At 37.9% G+C, this 19,274-nt stretch overlaps 1 protein-coding gene across 4 annotated transcripts in view; it reads left to right on the top strand.

Moving 5' to 3' along the window:
• Positions 1 to 216: 216 nt before the first annotated feature.
• LOC309803971 (RNA-binding protein 27) overlaps positions 217 to 19,274 on the top strand; it is a 69,901-nt gene continuing 50,843 nt past the window's right edge. For all 4 annotated transcript variants that reach the window (XM_082620910.1, XM_082620908.1, XM_082620909.1 and 1 more), the window contains exons 1-3: positions 217 to 452; positions 11,753 to 11,871; positions 14,131 to 14,255. In XM_082620910.1, the coding sequence (XP_082477036.1) occupies positions 394 to 452; positions 11,753 to 11,871; positions 14,131 to 14,255 (303 nt within the window). In that variant the 5' untranslated portion in view covers positions 217 to 393. The remainder of the gene's footprint in view (positions 453 to 11,752; positions 11,872 to 14,130; positions 14,256 to 19,274) is intronic.

The raw sequence follows: 19,274 nt of genomic DNA, 5'->3' as shown, positions 1-19,274 counted from the left end.
ACAGCACCTTCTCCAAGATACCATCTTGCACCAGGAGTTCACTTAAGCTCTCTACCTACCTTGCTAAATCCCTCCTCCTTCACTGGGTACGACCGGCGGGCGGGGCGGACGAGCCTTTTCATTGGCTTTGCGCGCACGGCCCCTCTGTCTCCTATTGGTTCCCGCCTCCGTCACTCGACGCTGTCTCCCGCCCTGTGTGCCGTCGTGCTACGTTGAGTGAGGGCTCTTGGGTTAGTTCCTGTTAGGCCCCGGCCGGGGGAGTAGGTTGAAGTGCCCTGAGATGCCCGGTGGGCTGGGGCACTGAGAGCTGTGAAGAAGGCGTGAGGAGGCGGCGAGGGGCGACCCGCGGCCGGCCCGAACGGGAGCGGCGGCAGAGCCCGCCTTCCCTGCACCATGCTTATAGAGGATGTGGATGCCCTCAAGTCCTGGCTGGCCAAGTTATTGGAGCCGATGTGAGTGAGGCAGGCTGGGCCGGGGCTGGCGAACGTGGGCGTTGGGGGCCCGCGGGGGTGTGGGGGGAGGGGAAACGGCGTGGGGGAGGGCGGAGCGGAGGGGCCGCGGTCGGGAGGTCCCAGCGATGTCTTCTCTGTAGTACTATCACCATCGTGAGGGTGCGGGGGGAGGCAGAGCAAGGGGCGTAGAGGCGGTGTGGCTGGGGGGCCGGGGGAGGGGAGGAGGGCGGGGAGGACTGCGAGGGTTTTTTAAATGTAAATATTGGGGTGCTCAAAGGGGCAGAAGGAAGTGAGGGAATTTAAAACATTGCTCTTTGAGAACTGAGGGAGAAAGCGGGGCTGTCGAGGGATTTTAAAATTTGAATATCGGGCTCTTGAAGGGAGTATCAGGATACCAAGGGCTTTACAAATAATATTATTCCGGGACTAAAAGATCTAGAAGCAGAGTATCGAGGACCTTTTGAAAACATGAGGGGAGAAAGGGAGAGTAGGGACATTGAGAGATGTGTAGCTATTACTGAGCTCTAAAGGTTCAAGAATATTGAATTAAAGTAGGGTAGTTGAAAGGGATTTGTGGGCATCGAAGTGTTTTAGGAATTATTGGGAACCTGATAAGCCTATTGAGGGATGTTATTATTGAGGAGTTGATAGTGCCAGGAGAACTGATGATTTTTAACTACCATTAGGGGTTGGGAAAATTGAGATTTTTGTAAGTTTGATTGGGGGTTGAAAGGACTACCTTGGTATCTAATATTATTGGGGGACGGGCTGGGAGGGGTATACCGGCAGCTTCTAGGGATTTTTGGATACAGGTATTGGAGTGATAAAAGGGGGGGTAGTAGGAAGAATGAGTTTTGTAAGTCCTGAGAGGGCAACTGAAGATATTGGGGTGTAGGATTATCGGTGCGGGGCTTGTTTTTTAAAAAATAGTTTGGGTAGTGTTGTGGAAATATTGCTGGGACCCTTGAAAGGAATAGCGGCGGTATGAACTTTTGGTTGGTTTTGTAATCATTTTCAAGGGGCAAGGTTGTGAAGTTCTTACTTGGGACACTGGGGCACAGGTAGTCTCTGAAACACATCTCCATGAGCAAAGAGGGAAAGCTGGAGGGAGGGTTGGAGAGAGGTGCTAGCTCACCCTCTGGGGAAGGAAGGCATGGGAAGGGATCATTTGCTGCCCCCTTGTCATTTCTCCTTCTTACTTATCCTCCTAGTGGAGGGGAGGGCTTTCTGGCTGAAAGGAAAGGGGTAGATGAAGAGAAGGGCAGGCTTTGATTCATTAGATCAGATCACTTTAGTGGAAAAATTGAATTTTTGCAGAGGCAGAAAGAAGGGGTAGTTGGGGAGGTGTGGAGGTATGGTGAAGTTGGGGCTGTTGGGAGACAGCTACTTACTTCCCTGTTTGTCTATTTCCTTGTCCTCCTGAGAAACCCTGTTAACTAACTTTTGTTGTTTTGCCATTTTGGTTTCTTGGGTTGGGATGGTAACACCTAGGAAGACTCATCTGTAGTCCAGTGTGTCAGCCTTGTGAAAGAAGTAGGATGGGAAAGGGAGACAGTATTAGGAGCATTTTGAGGTCTGAAATGATATTTATTTGCTTTCTGAGGACGAGGAGTGTGTGAGTAGAGCACAGGTATGAATAAATGTACACTAAGGGCCTCTGAGTTTTACATTAGTGATGGTCTGATTAAAGTGAAAGGGACTTCTGGACACCATATGGGCCTCTTGAGTGTGCATCATACTTTCCCTACACACAGTAACAAGTTTGGAGCACAAAGATGGCAATGAAGGTGGGAAATCATGAAGTAGATTTAGTGAAATTGACCATATATGGAAGAGGCTAGAAATAGAAGAAGGTCTATTAGAATATTCTTTACCTTTGTGTTTTTAGTTTTCTGGTAGAGATCCTTTTTTTTTTTTTTTTTTTTTTTGCGTTACGCGGGCCTCTCACTGTTGTGGCCTCTCCCGTTGCGGAGCACAGGCTCCGGACGCGCAGGCTCAGCGGCCATGGCTCACGGGCCCAGCCGCTCCGCAGCATGTGGGATCTTCCCGGACCAGGGCACGAACCCGTGTCCCCTGCATCGGCAGGCGGACTCCCAACCACTGCGCCACCAGGGAGGCCCTAGAGATCCTTTTGAAAGTATTAAAAGTGTACTTTATGTTTTGGGTAGAAGGTGACAAGTTTTAACATTATAGTTAATTGCTATTTTTTTTTTTTTTAAGTTCCCTGAAATGTTTTGGTCTGGGTAATGTTTTTTGGTTTCTTTCTTAATGTCAGAATTTAGTTTGGGTGGGAACTTAAACCTCCTAAGGGTGTTTTCACTAGGGTTTTTTTTGACTATTTACACTGATTTTTTCATAGCTATTCTGTAATTTTCATGGGTAAAAATTATCTTTCGAAATGATTATTTCTGTTTAGTTTCCCCATTTGTTTTGGGTTATATGTTCAACTTAAAGCTCACATCATGCATCTTTTCTTTTAAGAAAAATTTTGTTACTTTTTTAGGGTTAGAAAAGATCTAAAGTCACTGCTTAAACTTTAATAATACAAATGATTTTCCTAGAACCACAAAATTAAAATACTTATTTTTAACTCATGTAAGTAATGATTTTGGATGAAGGTGTTAATAAGAAATAGTAAATGCAAATGCTGAGGTTACGTATATTTTCATTCTTAGTATGTTGTCATGGGAGATTATTTTTTGTTTAGACATTCTAAAATGTAATAAATGATATGCTGAAGTGGGTTGTATTTGTAAATTTACTTTTTGCATATTCCAGATTCAAGAAAGTTTTCATAGGAGATTGGCATGTTGCTACAACATAGCATTTCAGAGCAGTTGTTAGGCTTTCATATAATGTAGTTGCAGTGGATATGTTGGAATCATACTGTAGCTGTGTACATCATTTCCTATTGCACTTTCTTATTTAGCTTAATTTGAAGTTAACTCAATTTAGGGAGCTCCCTGGCGGTCCGGTGGTTAGGATTCTGAGCTTTCACTGCCATGGGCCCGCTTCAATCCCAGTTCTGGGAACTAAGATCCTGCAAGCCACACGGGTGGCCAAAAAAAAAAAAAAGTTAACTAAATTTATAAAAGTTTTTGATTTTTAGGGATTTTTAAGCACGGTCCACCTTGTCATAGTGAAACGAAGGCACGTAACAGGATATTACTAAGCCAGTCCAGTTTGTATGTGATTATTCCCTGTAGACAAATAAGAAATCTCATGCTGTTAGAGCTTATCTGTTTCCTTCCACTCCTTTTGTAGGTGTGGGACATGTCTATTACTTTACTAGAGGAAAATCAGAAGGAGGGAGGCTAGAAGAAATGACTCCTTAACTGGCTGTGAGAAACCCAGTACCATTTTTGTTGGCAGTGCAGTAAAGGGGAGAGAAACCATCTTAGTCAAGGAGTTTGTCTCTTCCTACCACTGCATGAACAGACTGAACTCACAGATCTTCTTTGGGGTCCTCATCCTTCTTCACTTTCAAAACCTCCTAGGTATCCTAGTTATGGAGACTGTGTAGGGATTATGCTTAAGTAGGACATGTTGGGTTTCTTTTTATTAGAAATAACTGCTCATTTTAAGTATTTGGACTCCTTAAAGGTAAGGGTCTAAGTAAACCTCGGGGATAAATCAATCACTAGAGAAATTTCTACAAGTTTAGAAAATGTTCAGGCAAGCATTTTTCAACAACAAAGATGCATTTCTACCAAAAATGCTGTCTTTAACGAGGAATGTTTTAAGTTTTTTATATTACATATATTAAATACGTACAAATACATCTAATTTACTGCTGCTTGTTAGGCTTATTGTAAAAATTTGTCTTGTGATGGTCATTTTGTAATGTATAGAAATATTGAATCACTATGTTGTACACCAGGAACTAACATAAGTGTTGTAGGTCAGTTTTACTTCAAAAACAAACAAACTCATACAAAAAGAGATCAGATTTGCGGTTACCAGAGGTGGGGGGTGGCGGGAGGGGAATTGAAGATAGTCAAAAGGCACAAACTTCCAGGTATAAGATGTATAAGTACTAGGGAAGTGAAGCATGACTAATATAATTAATACTGCTGCGTTACTTATGACAGTTGAGAGTAAATCCTCACTTCCATCACAAGGAAAAAATGTATTTTTTCTTTTATTTTGTGTCTATATGAGATGATGGATGTTCACTAAATTTATTATGGCAATCATTTCATGTATGTAAATCAAATCATTAATGCTGTACACTTCAGATGTATATAGTTCTGTATGTCAATTATATCCCAATAAAACTGGAAGAAAAAAAGCTATGAATAACAAAAATTTGTCCTGATAATATGTTTATTTTTATTTATTTTTTTTGCGGTACGCGGGCCTCTCACCGCTGTGGCCTCTCCCCATTGTGGCCTCTCCCGCTGCGGAGCACAGGCTCCGGACGCGCAGGCCCAGCGGCCATGGCCCACGGTCCCAGCCGCTGCGCAGCATGTGGGATCTTCCCAAACCGGTGCACGAACCCGCGTCCCCTGCATCGGCAGACGGACCCTCAACCACTGCGCCGCCAGGGAAGCCCCCTGATAATATATTTAAAAAGAGTGATAGGGTTTGTAATACTTTTTGGACAGCTGTATCCATCTATTTATCTATCATCTATCTATTTTAGTAGAGCATCATTATGTGACTTAGGACATTTAGCTTCTAGTTCTATATGTGATTCACTGTTTGACTTTGGAGAGATTGTCTAACCTTCCTATATTAAACAGAGTTAATTACTTTAACCTTTTACCTACCTCACAAATATGATATGAGTATTATGATGCAGACTCTAAAAAGTGCTTTGTGTACCTCAGAATCATTAAATATAAATGAAATTTTATGATTTTTGAAATGTGAAAATATGTTGAACTCTTTTTGCAAAAATATTTTACTTACTAATGTTAAGCGCTGCTGCCTCTTACAAAGTAATCAGTCTAGTGCATGACAGGGTTAGATTCTCTACAGGCCCTATAGGTAGGGACAAGAATTGCTAGTGAAAGGACTTGGTGTGCAGTTTCTGTGAGTTCAGGTCTTTGTAAAAAAAAAATGCACCAGGAGATTGACTGTTTCATTTCTGAGTATGATGGAAAAGGCAGCAATAATGTTCATTGAGGTCATTTTATGACTCGGTGGTCAGTGGGTGTATACTTGGGTTGAACTCTAAAGTTTACATGCTGCTTATAGGTTTGCAGTCCTTATCAAGTTAACTCTGACTAGTAATCTCTGCAGTTGCTCAAATGGGAAGAAAAATCACCATGTAGCAGCTGTTACATCACATCTCCCTGATAAATAAACTACAAGGGTAAAATGAGTATTTTGTAAATATGTTCTTAAGATCAAAAAGTAGTGATAATTTTCTGAAATGTATGTAGTGGCTTTATAGAATTGGTGTGCCTCTAAAGTCCTGTGGGACTTGTTTAAGGAGACCGTTCACTGTTTCACAGAAAGACTTATTTTGACCGGAAGACTTCTTGGCAAGTTATAGTATACTAAGTTAGGAAGGTATTTGTTCTTATGTCCTTTGGTCCACCTCCTAAATATTTCTGACTTCATTCTCCCTGGCCCAATCGTTGTAGGCTAGAAGCCATATATTGCTTTTATAGCCTTATGTTTCCTACCACTGTCTTGTCTCATCCTCTCACAGTGTTGTTACTTCATTATTAATCTCTTTTTTTAAACCATTTGATATTTTGTACTATAATTATTTGTTTTCATTTCCATCTCTTAGCCTTGTGACTGCAGGGCAATGTCTGTCTTGCTCAAAGTAATTCCATTACCCAGCAAGATGCTTGGCATTTTGTTAAGACTCGGTAAATGTTTAAATGAATCAATATCCTCATATGTATATTTAGGTTGGTCACAATTAGAAAAGTAAGATTTTGTTTTAGTAGTCTAATTTTCTGGGTGTGCTTAGCTGGGGGCTACTGCACTAGGAGCCATAGTCCAAGTATCACAATGAGATATAACTGAGAGTCATATATTTTCCCCTCCAGATAAATCTAGGGATATTTTCTTCTACATCATATTCATTTATGAAAGCCCCTAATTAATGAAGGAGAGTATGAAATCTTTCATTTGAAAAGAAGTAGAAGTACCAATATTTGTGTTTCCTAATATGAGTTAACAGGTTCTTAGAAATTAATAGTTATTTATTCACTTATACTCTGATAAAATCAACTCAGGTTTTACTTACTTTTCCAGTACTTTCTTATCAAGGGAATATTCTGAACATAGATCTCAGTGTCAGACTTCCTGTTTTTCTACTTTTTTATAAGTAGAAATAAAAGCATTGCGTTACAGAAAATGTAGACGGGACAGAAGAGGATAAAATTATTTGTATATATTTATTTCTAGTTTCTCTTCTGTGTATGAACTTTCATGTAGCTGTAATTAGGCTCAAATGTAAACTTAAAAAAAAATTTTTTTATTTTTGGCTGCATTGGGTCTTTGCTGTGGCACGTGGGCTCTTCATTGTGGCGCACGGGCTTGTCTCTAGTTGTGGTGCGCAGGCTCCAGGGCACATGGGCTCTCTAGTTGAGGTGCGCAAGCTCAGTAGTTGTGGTGCGCGGGCTTAGTTGCCCTGCGGCATGTGGGATCTTAGTTCCCTGACCAGGGATTGAACTCGCATCCCCTGCGTTGGAGGGTGGATTCCTTACCACTGGACTACCAGGGAAGTCCCTCAAATGTAAAATTTTTTATCTTGATTTCTCCAGTTGACGTTAGCATTTTAATATTTGTGTATTGTTTCTGTAACCATCACTTTGGATGCCTAATGTTTCATAAACAACAATAAGAGTGGTTACTTTGACTTTACTTTTTCTGTTAAAAATAATGCTGTTTTTATATAGTACATGTATATGTATTTAGTGTCTCTTAGGTACCCATAATATTTTCTACGTTTGGCTTTATTTCCTGAGGTTTGTTTCCCATAAGTACAACTACTAGTCAAAAGAGTATGGACATTTTTTTTTAATTAATTAATTAATTTCTTTATTTTTGGCTGCGTTGGGTCTTCGTTGCTGCGCGCGGGCTTTCTCTGGTTGCAGCGAGCGGGCACTTCTCTTGTTTCGGAGCACAGGCTCTCGGTGTGCAGGCTTCAGTAGTTGTGGCACGCGGGTTTAGTTCCTCCGCGGCATGTGGCATCTTCCCAGACCAGAGCTCGAACCCGTGTCCCCTGCATTGGCAGGCGGATTCTTAACCACTACACCACCAGGGAAGTCCTAAGTATGAACATTTTTTTTTTTTTTTTTTTTTTTATTTATTTTTTTTGCTGTACGCGGGCCTCTCACTGTTGTGGCCTCTCCCGTTGCGGAGCACAGGCTCCGGACACACAGGCTCAGCGGCCATGGCTCACGGGCCCAGCCGCTCCGCGGCATATGGGATCCTCCCAGACCGGGGCACGAACCCGTATCCCCTGCATCGGCAGGCGGACTCTCAACCACTGCGCCACCAGGGAGGCCCAGTATGAACATTTTTAATGGTTGTTGATACACATTAGGATCAGGAGGTTTTTTTCTTGTGGCCCAGTAGCGTAGTCATTACTTGTCTCACCTCTGAAACAAAAATCACACTGAGGTAGAACTTAAAACAGCTCACATTCAGAAACATGTAGATTTTTCTGAAAATGGATGAGGCTTAGGTAGCCTTGGCTTTTTCCTAAAGTAGTTAGTGGTGTTTCTTGGCTTGGGCCTTAAGGTAAGGGAGAACCTTTACTCTTTGTTCTTCAAATTGGGTATATGTCTAAATCTGTAAAGCTGAGGTGCTAGCTCAGTGGATGTGTCAGTACCTGCAATGGAGATTTCATTTAGAAGGAAAAAGACAAATTTGAGGTTTTTACAGATAAGACAATTTTAGGACAATATTTCTGTTCACTTCCCCTAATAAAAATTAATTCTAGTCAATTTTATTTTTTGAATTAAAAGATAGATAATTGAAATGTTCTTAGGACATTATTGTGCAAGATGTGAACTTTAAGGAATCCTCATTTGTAACTTCCATTAAACTTAGGAAATTTCTTTTGTTGGTTCTTTATTTTAACTGAAAGGTGATTATTGGTTGAGACTTAGAATACATTAATTTGTTGTACAGATAAACGTTAGAAAAATGTATATGCTGTGATAGATTTTACTTGCATGGAACTGCAGCTGAGTTTTAGTTCCACAGGTAAGCTGTCTGCCTGCTCTTGAATGGATCACATGATTTGTCTTTACATATTTACAGATTTAGGTGTCTATAAAATGAATAATAATTGATTGATTATGCTGTTAAGGTCTTTTAAAGACTATAGTAGAATAGTAATTTTAGGTGGATATTATTACCTTTTCTAATCTCTTTGTTATAATGGAAGTCCCTTTTTGTCTAGAAATGTGTGTATTTAATTAACATAGCCATGGCTCCAGAATTTTAAAATCTCTTTCTTTCCAAAATGTATTTGTCCCTGTAGTTAAACAGAAATGAATTTCCATAAGCTTTGGTTACAAATGAAGAGCTAAAAGGTTTTAAATGCTCTTCTTGGGTACTGCTTTTTGTGTAAGAGAAGTAGGAAGTGGCCCTGCATTTGATCCTATCAAGGATCTTAATCATGCTCAGATTTTTGTGACACACTTCTGGAAGTCTTGTTGGGCTACTATTAGTATTGGTAACATAGCTGCTACTGTATTGTAATTGTCAGTTTTTAAAGATTATATGGTAAGTGGTGATGAAAGAATAAATAAGAGCAATCATAAAGGTACAGAAAATTACAGCAAAAAACTCCCTAATGTATTTAAGTTTCAACATGACTCATTATTTCAGACTGGCAATTTCCTTCACAGTGCATTTATGGATACATATTAGGAGCTGTTAAATTTAAATCGTCCCATTCCTTTGTCTGTAAACATGCTTTTGTATTTGGTGCAGAATTCTAACTATCAGTTATTAACAGTCAGTTGTTCACTCACATTAAACAAATATTTAGAATCTGTGATCACTCTTTTTTCTTGGTGTCTAGTCTTTTTCTACTCTTTTACCTTCTTGTAAGTATTCATCTTGAGGTTTTTTTTTTGGCTATGCGCAGTCCTTCTCTAGTTGTGGTGCACGGGCTTCCCATTGTGGTGGCTTCTCTTGGTGCAGAGCACGGGCTCTAGGGCATGCGGGCTCTAGAGCGCAGGCTCAGTAGTTGTGGTGCACGGGCTCATTTGCTCCGCGGCATGTGGGATCCTCCCAGACCAGGGCTCAAGCCCGTGTCCCCTTCATTGGCAGGCGGACTCTTAATGACTGCGCCACCAGGGAAGTCTCCCATCTTGAGTTTTAACACTATCACATCAAGAAGTATTTCATCAGAAGCAACCTAACTCTGCATTTGTTTTTCAGAGTCTGCATACTAAATATACGTATAAGATATCTGGGTTTGTTTAACTCACCTCATCCAGTAATCTGAGTTTTGCCTGTTTCTCACTAGATGCTTCATATCCTTACCCAGTGTTATACCTGTTAGGTCGTGAGACTCCTTGAAGGTCCCTATAACATCGGGGAAAATAACATTGCTTCTTTTCCTCCATTCTTACTTATTTTAAAAAATCCTTTCTCTCTGTGTTTAGAATATCTTCCTTATCCAGGTTCTGAACTTTCTAAGTAAGGGTAGAGATGTAATTTCTTTTTCCTCTCCTCCATTTGAATGTTGATTAGAACTATACTGATCAAACGTCTTACTGTTCTCAGGAGTGAAATGAAGTCTATCTACACATCTCTAATTTTAAGGTGTTTATGGAAGTGCCAAGGTGGGCATGGCATGGGTAACATTTTTTGAAGGTGGAAATGCTATATATCCATTTTAGAATTTAGCAATTGGATTTACTAAGGTAATCTGTTCGTAATTCTCCAAAATGTAATAGTTTTTACTTAAATATTCCAGCTTTCTTTTAATTAATATGTAGCTCATCATCTGTATACTTATACTCCTAGTGCACTTTGACCTTTGCCCATCATTTTTTTATATAGTTTTGAGTTTTGTAAAATTGACAGAATTGCAATTTGCTTTCTTAGAATTTGGTGCATAAATGAGCATGGATATTTAAAGAACCAGCCTTGCCTGAAACAGTGTTAATATTGACAGTGCAAAAAGTCTGCTATTTTATTGGAATTATTAATTTTAAAAGTATACATTACACTAGAAAGGAAGTAAGGGTGCTGGTGCTTGTTTTTTATTTACTAATCTCATAAAGTTATTGGAAATGTGATTGATACCTTGAACTGAAACTTTAACTTTCTGATTGATGGTAGAGGCCCAAGGATTATAGAATAAGATTAGTTAGATTTGAATAGTGTATTATAGGGATATGATCACTTTGCTTGCATAATGATTTTATTTACTGTCATTCTGAATTTTTTCATTTTACCTTCATGACAACGCTGTGAAGCCACAAAGGATATGTTACTTAAATGTACATTTATGGGGAAAATAGAATATAAATATATAAGTGTGTGTATAAATATTTTTTATAACGTGGAAACTTTCTATTTTATGTAATACATATAAAATGTTAAGTCTGGCAGATTGCTACTCAAGGATCATGTGGCGCCCTGGCATAGGAGATAATTTTGAATGTCAAAGTCAGGTTACTACTACTGACTAGAAAAAAAAAAAAAGTGACGTAGACAAAGGTTATCTCTGCTGCCCTTTCACCACTTCTCTTGTCCTTTCTGTTCTCCCAGATCTTTTCCTTCTTGCTTGTAGCTGCTGAAGTGTTTGCCAATAAAATTTAAGGTGACATCCTTCTTGTGTTCTCACTTTTTATCTTAAAAAGATCCTTGAGATACTCACTGAGAAGATTAGTAGTGGAAATTGATTGCCATTTTTAGATGTTGGTGCTTGGGGTTATAGGGAATGGGGAAAGCTGTCGCATCACACTTTCCCTGCTTCTTCCTCATTGATCATGTGGAACAAATAGTTCCTGAGGATACTGATAGTGCTTCTACAGGCTGGGAGTCAAGCTGCAACTTAAGGGTCCATTGCCACTCTTTCCCTATTACCACTGAGAGCAAATAAATGTAGATTTGGTCCAAAATTCTGAGTATGATTAGAACATTGAAGATAGGAGACAAATTATTTCATAAGAATAAGCAGAAAAAAAAAACTTACTTGTACTATATATATGCTCTTTGTTAAAATAGTCGCCTTTGTTTGCAGTCACTTTTTAAAAGTTTTTGACTTAAAGCTTTCTAAAATAGGGGTGACTTCATTAATGACATCAGTGTTTGAAAAAAAATGTTTAAAAATTTTTGTTTTCTCTTTGTTTAACTAGATGTGATGCTGACCCATCAGCCTTAGCCAACTATGTTGTAGCACTGGTCAAGAAGGACAAACCTGAGAAAGAATTGAAAGCCTTTTGTGCCGATCAACTTGACGTATTTTTACAAAAAGGTAATTATTATAGGCCTTCAACCAAGTATTTAAGTAAAGATTTTAAATTTAAAACTTCCTGATAAAATCTTGAAGATAAAGCTTGAAAGGAAGGAAATTGGTCAGGGTCCTTTAAATACTTGAATATACCTATTCATGCTTAATTATTTATTGTGTATTTTGGCAAAACTTTTTTTCCTTTTCCTTCTCTGCTTCTCTCCTATATTGAGGCAGTGGTAACTCAAATGCTTTTTAGGTGAATGAATCCCTTGCAGCTTGTGGTAGAGCCTGGTTGATGGTTGAGGGGTAGCAATTTAAGGATAATGAAGTTGCTTATTCTTACTGTTTATTAGGACAATGATGGTATCTGTTTTTCTTCTTCTTGGCTGGGCTTCTTGATATCCAAGAAGAAATGGGCATGATCCTCCTCTTCTTGTGTCTTTAACTTCATCATCTTATCAAAGTCTTGGCCATAGTCTGCAGAGCTTACTAGGGGCCTCCCTGCTGCTTCTCTGACCTCATCTCCTACCATTCCCCGTCACTTTTTCTATTCTAGTCCCATTGACCACCTTGCTGTTTTTTCAGCATGGCAGACATGTTCCCAGCTCAGGGCTTTTGAACACTGTTTACCCTTGCTTGAAACATGGTTTCTTATGGTTTCTGGTCTCTTCTCAAATGTCATCTTCTCGAGTGGTTTCCCCTGAGCATCCTGTATACAATATAGTATACCCCATACCCCTAATCACTCTCTCCTCTTCCCAGCCTTGCTTTATTTATTTATTTTTTCATGGCACTTGTTACTCCCTGTCACATTATATGTTTATTTGCCTGTTTATCTGTGTGTATCTCTTTCCCCACCTCCCCTTTGTCTTTCCATTTGTTGAGATTGGTGACTCAGAACCTACAGGCTTGGCATGTAGAAGATACTCAGTAAATATTGTTGAATGAACAAACAGGAATGTGGGTAATTCATACTTACTAGTTGATCCAGCTGTTGGTAATGAGACGATACCCTTTAACTCAAATATTTACTGAGAAAGAAAAGATAGTAAATATGGCTTCTCAGTCTAAAACACAGGATTACATATTTTTGGGGGCATTTTTAAGGCTTTTTATACAAAATAAATCTAATACAGGATTCTTCCAGTACCGATGAGTATTTCCTTTTCTAAATGTATTAATTTATATTACTTAGTTTTAATTAAAGATAGTCATGATATATGTCTTTTAAATTACAAAAGTAGTACATGTTTTAAAAAATGCTTTAGAAATACAGAAGCATATGAAGAAGGTCTGATCATGAAGGCTTTTGAATGGTCTGATTAATTTGTTTTAAAGTTATGTGTAACAAGAGCTCACAATTTTATAATCATGGAAAATGCTTACTGTACAAATTAATAGCATAAAAAAGTTTATGAAAAGATGCTTTTCTGAAGAAAAATTAATTTGACATTTTAGAAATAGCTATTTATGTAAAATGTGTAATAGTTGCAGTGTAAGCAGAGTCTGTGTGGTACTTCTGATATGCTCTTTAGCTGTTCCTGAGGGGTAGGACCAATGAAAGTGATTTAACTTTGGTTTGAATAACATAATATAAATATTTTGACATTTAATTTGTAATAAATTCATCTGTTTCTCCCCATTCAATTAGTCTGAAGAGTTACAAAATAGAGCATCCCTTAAGTAAAACACAAAATGATATTTTCATATCACTTCTCATATCAAAGTTTATTTTTCAACTGAGTTAAAAATATTTTTAATTAAATTTTTGAGTAGGCAGTACATTTAGTCTAACAATGTAATGGGATGCCATGAAAAGTCTCTCACCTCAGATGCGCCCTTCCCACCTCCAGTGCACAACTTTGTCATTTTTATGTGCTTTCAGGGTTTTTTTTAATGCAAATAGATATAGATAAAATATGTAATCTTATATCTTTGAGAGTTGATATTATCAGTACACATTCTTTTTCTAGCCACTCTGTGTTCTGTTCAGTTGTCATATAATTTATTAAATAGTCTCTTATTCATGGACATTTGGGTTGTATCCAATCTTTTACATACTCAAACAATCAATCTTGCATATAAATCATTCTGTACATGTGCAAGTATGTTCAAAGGGTTTTAAAACCCAGAAGAGGGGTTCTCCCCCATAAGGGTTAGGCTCATTTTTAGTTCCACCAGCAGTGTATGAGATGTCCCACTTTCCTCAGCTTTGCCAGTAGTGTTGTCAAACTTTTGGTGTTTGTTTGTGTAACACTTACATATTATTTCTTCTCCTAGAGACTTCAGGTTTTGTGGATAAACTATTTGAAAGTCTCTATACTAAGAACTACCTTCCACCTTTGGAACCAGTTAAGCCTGAGCCAAAACCACCAGTCCAAGAAAAAGAAGAAGTTAAAGAAGAGGTAATGCAGAGTTTTCTTTTGCTTGTGGGCACTTCTTAGATCTTATTACCAGTATCATTCTTAGCTGGTAGTTGGCCTCTTTAGAACTCTCTTGATGGAAGTTTCTGGGATTTGGACATGGTGCAGATTCTTTATCAGGGCTTCTTAGTTCCTTGGACTTGAGGAGTTGGAAGAATTTCAGATAGCTTGTTTAGTGTTACAAGAAATGTTTTAGTAATATTGAGGAGTTCAGGGAAATCTTTTCCAGTGACTTTTAGAAAAAGAAAACTTGGTTTAAAATAGGCTTGACTACCTCAATGAGAAGCACCGCAACAAAGAGTAGCCCCCGCTCAATGCAAGTAGAGAAAGCCTGCACAGCAACAAAGACCCAACGCAGCCCAAAAAAATAATAAAATTTTTTTAAAAAAATAGGCTTGACTGAAAGTAAAGTATTAATGAAACCTCAAGAGAAATCATTACATCATTTTCATGTGAAGAGAAACCATTTCTTCTTTTTTAACCATATAGTTTTTTTTAGTTAATGGAATTATAAACATCACTTTCAACATAGGAAAGAAAAGGAAAATAAATGTTTTTACAGTGCTGAAGTATAAAAACATGATTTAGGTGGTAGTCTAATTGTTTGAACCAAGGAGGAAATTTTACAGAGTTCATTTGTAATTCTTTTTATATATAGATATCATAGTATTTAGTATTACATGATGAGAATATGGGCTCCAAAATTAGGCTGTATGAATTAAAATAGTGGCTTTAAAATAAGTTATTTTTTGTTTCATTTTCACATCAGCAAAATGATGATCATAGTAGTACTTATCTCATTGAGGATTAAATGAGATTTATACACCACCCCCCACCCCGCACCCTAGTCCCGTGCCTGGCACATAAATGTTGGTTATTATATAGAAGTATTTCCCAACTTTTGTTTTTATTATAATTATTTAATAAACTTTTTATTTGGGAATAATTTTAAACTTACAGAAAAATTATAAGAATAGTACCCAAAACACCTGTTTGTCATCTACCTGGATTCAACTATTGAAGATTTGCCCTGTTTGCTCTCTTTATATATCCTCACCCAGAACTATTTTTTTCTGAATCATTTGGGGGTAAGTCAGATATATCATGACCCTTGATCCCCAAATACTCTGTGTATTTCATAAGAATAAGGATATTCTCTTAGATAGCTTTAGTACCGTTATCAGTTTCAGTAACTTTAACATCAATAAAACACTTTAAAATTTTTATTTATTTATTTATTTATTTATTTATTTACTTGGCCGCACTGGGTCTTAGTTGCGGCATGCAGGATCTTTATTGTGGCTTGCGGGATCTTTTGGTTGTGGCATGCAAACTCTTAGTTGTGGCATCCAGGATCTAGTTCCCTGACCAGGAATTGAACCCAGGCCTCCTGCATTGGGAGCATGGAGTCTTAGCTACTGGACCACTAGGGAAGTCCCCTAACATCGATAAAACACTTTAATCTACTGTCTGTTTTCCAGTTTTGTCAATCGACCCAACAGTGTCCCTTTTTTATAGCATGTTTTTTTTTTTCTCTCCAGTACAGGATTCATTCTGAAGATCACATGTTGCATTTAGTTGTCATTTCTGATACATTTTTATCCTCATTTTTTTTTTTTTTCTTATGGCTACACCATGCAACATGCGGGATCTTAGTTTCCCTGACCAGGGATCAGACCCATGCCCCCTGCAGTGGAAGCGCAGAGGCTTATCCACTGGACCACCAGGGAAGTCTCTTTGATACAGTTTTAAATGCTAGCTTGATTGAACTGATCCAACATAAAAACAAAATTTAGCTATACTTAATTAAGATCACTTGAGATTACTGCCACTTTTTTGTTTTTGGCTCATGCTCTCTAGTTGTCTCACAAAGTCTTTTTAAAATAGAAGGGGCATGCAGCTAGAGATTATCATACTAAGTGAAGTTAGTCAGAAAGAGAGACAAGTACCGTATGATATCACTTATATGTGGAATCTAAAATATGGCACAAATGAACCTATCTATGAAACAGCAACAGCATCATGGATATGAGAACAGACTGGTGGTTGCAAAGGGGGAGGGAGCTGGGGGTGGTGGATTGGGAGGTTGGGGTTAGCACGTGTAAGCTTTTATATATAGAATGGATAAACAACAAGGCCCTACCGTATAGCACAGGGAATTATACTCAGTATCCTATTATAAACCATAATGGAAAAGAATATTAAAAAAAAGAATGTATGTGTGTATATATATATATATATGTATGTATAACTGAGTCACTTTGCTATACAGCAGTAATTAACACAACATTATAAATCAACTATACATCAATTAAAAAGGGGGGGGCTCACAGTATGTTTCTTCAAGTAATGGAAATAGGAAGAAACTTTACTTCCATACTTGATAGTGTGTAATTTTTGGTTTAAGGTATAGGTTAGGGAATTCCTGGCTCCCCAGTGGTTAGGACTCTGCGCTTTCACTGCCGAGGGTGCGGGTTCAATCCCTGGTCAGGGAACTTAAAAAAAGGTATACGTTAAATCTTTTTATAATAAGTTAAAATTTTTGCAGCGTATGTCCTTTTATACATTCATTAAAGGTCGGTGGATTGGAAGTGTCTGTTTGAAAGACAGCTCATTTGAATATGAGGAAAATTGCATTATTTTGAGTTTTGAAAGAACAGTTTAAAAACCAAATTGTTGCACTATTTCATTTTGTGTCTTTGTAGTAAATTCTAATTTTGAAAATTATGAAAAATGGATTTCAGCTTCTGTATATGTATAACTACCCCAAATGATGCTGTCTGGCATTTTCCCCATTTTCTAAGCTTTTATACATAACTTAATTGTCATTACTAACAAATAATAGTTTGTAGAATAGTGTGTCAATATAATAGTTTATAGTAATTGGCAGATAACATTGAGGGAAGGGGATTTGAGGTAGCACTGCCTTTGGCTAATTATCTCTTTTTCTGGTCTGTGCTCAGTTGGTGCAGTTGCTCTGAGCACGGGAGCAAATTTGAGGACCAGCTGTTTTAACTTTCTTCCTTGGTCCCCAGCTACACGGTACCATCAGTTTTACAATAAAACTATTGGTCACACAGGGAACCAGGTGAGAGAATTTGGATCATTGGCACAACTCATCCTGGGGCTGGAAAAACACTTGGTATATATGTGCCATGATTTATGAAGCACAGTGTGTTCTATCTGCATTTGGAAAATTATTTCTGAATTTGTTGTGGTTATAATTAATTAGCTGTCATCAAACCCTTTACCCTGTCCCTCTGAGTTCATGAACGTGCAAAAGAATAATCATGAAAATAGTGGATCTTTGATATTATAATTCCTTATTCACACTATATCACAATCATCTGAAACGTTAGAAGGCAGTTTTTCTTAGACCCACTGCATGGATTTATGACTGGAAATATGAGAGCCTCTGGCACAGTTTTTCCCCTGTTTGGTTTTTCTGAAAGTACCTTTATTTCACTTAATTAAACAAAAAACAACCCTGTTTTAGAGACTTTTCAGTACACATCAAAGGGAGACAGAATAGTTTAATGAATTCCCAGTATTCATCACCCCAGCAGCTCATCAACCCAGGGCCAATCCTGCCTCAACCACATACCTGTTTAGTATACTTTTATATCTAAAATGGTCCAGTGGAATGGAGGCTTTCAGACTTGTATAGCCCTGATAGACGAAGATAATAAATAATTAAAACGTCTTAAATATGTGTGTAATGATCAAACTTCTAAAAGAAGATGTGAGGTAGAAAAATTTAAGTCAGGTGGACAACATAGAAGAAAAACTTTTAAAATTAGCATGTTTGGTCATAATCTGATTCTATAAAGAAATTTACTTTTCATATTCTTAGAATACTAGGCTCAAAGTGGGTAAGAGGTTTTGGAGTACGAAGTCTTTACATATACTTCATATTAGTTCAAGAAAAATATGACAGTTTAGTGCCGTGTAACTCATTTCAGAGTAAAAGTTTTAAATAATTGTGGAAAAACATATCCTTACTACAGGAAGTTCTAGAAATTTTATTTAAAATAGAAAAGAATACAGATTATTTTTGTTTAACTTATATAAAAGTTTTCATTATGAAAATGCTTGAAAGAAGGCAAAATATAATGAGTCCCCATGAAGCCCTCATTTCATCTTCAATAATTATAGATCCATGGGCAGTCTTTTTCTGTACCTTCAACCACTTTCCATCCTTTTAAATTATTTTTAAACAAATTCCTGACATTATATTATTTCATCTGTAAATACTTAGCAGGCATCTCTAAAAGGTTATATTTTTAAAGCCCCCAAGTATTCTTTTTTTTTAATTTATTATTTTTATTTTATTTACTTTTGGCTGGGTTGGGTCTTTGTTGCTGCGCGTGGGCTTTCTCTAGTTGTGTCGAGTGGGGGCTACTCTTCATAGTGCACGGGCTTCTCATTGCGGTGGCTTCTCTTGTTGCGGAGCATGGGCTCTAGGCATGCAAGCTGCAGTAGTTGTGGCACGCAGGCTCAGTAGTTGTGGCACGCAGGCTCAGTAGTTGTGGCTCTTGGGCTCTAGAGTGCAGGCTCAGTAGTTGTGGCGCACGAGCCCTTAGTTGCTCTGCGGCATGTGGGATCTTCCTGGACCAGGGCTCGAACCCATCTCCCCTATATTGGCAGGCGGATTCTTAACCACTGCTCCACCAGGGAAGCCCAAGTATTCTTATCATGTATAAAAATAACAGTAACTCCTTAATATCATCAGATACTTAGTGTTTAAATTTCTGTTTGTTCATAAATGTCCATTTTTTTCCCCATTTGTTTGAATCAAGATCTAAATCAACTTTGTTGAACTGCCTTTTTTTTTTTTTTAATTCCCTCTTTCTCATTCTCTCTCACTTCCCTCTCCCCAGGGTTACTACTACTCTTATTTCTAATACCATGTACTCCTGTTTTTTTCATTTTATGTTACAAGAATCACATAGACTTTTTTTTTCATCTGTACAAATCAAGCATTTTATTTAGTTATATAAC

The sequence above is a fragment of the Mesoplodon mirus genome (assembly GCF_964341445.2).
Source record: "Mesoplodon mirus genome assembly, chromosome: 5".
Lineage (NCBI taxonomy): Eukaryota > Metazoa > Chordata > Mammalia > Artiodactyla > Ziphiidae > Mesoplodon > Mesoplodon mirus.
This window is presented reverse-complemented; position numbering and strand designations above follow the sequence as displayed.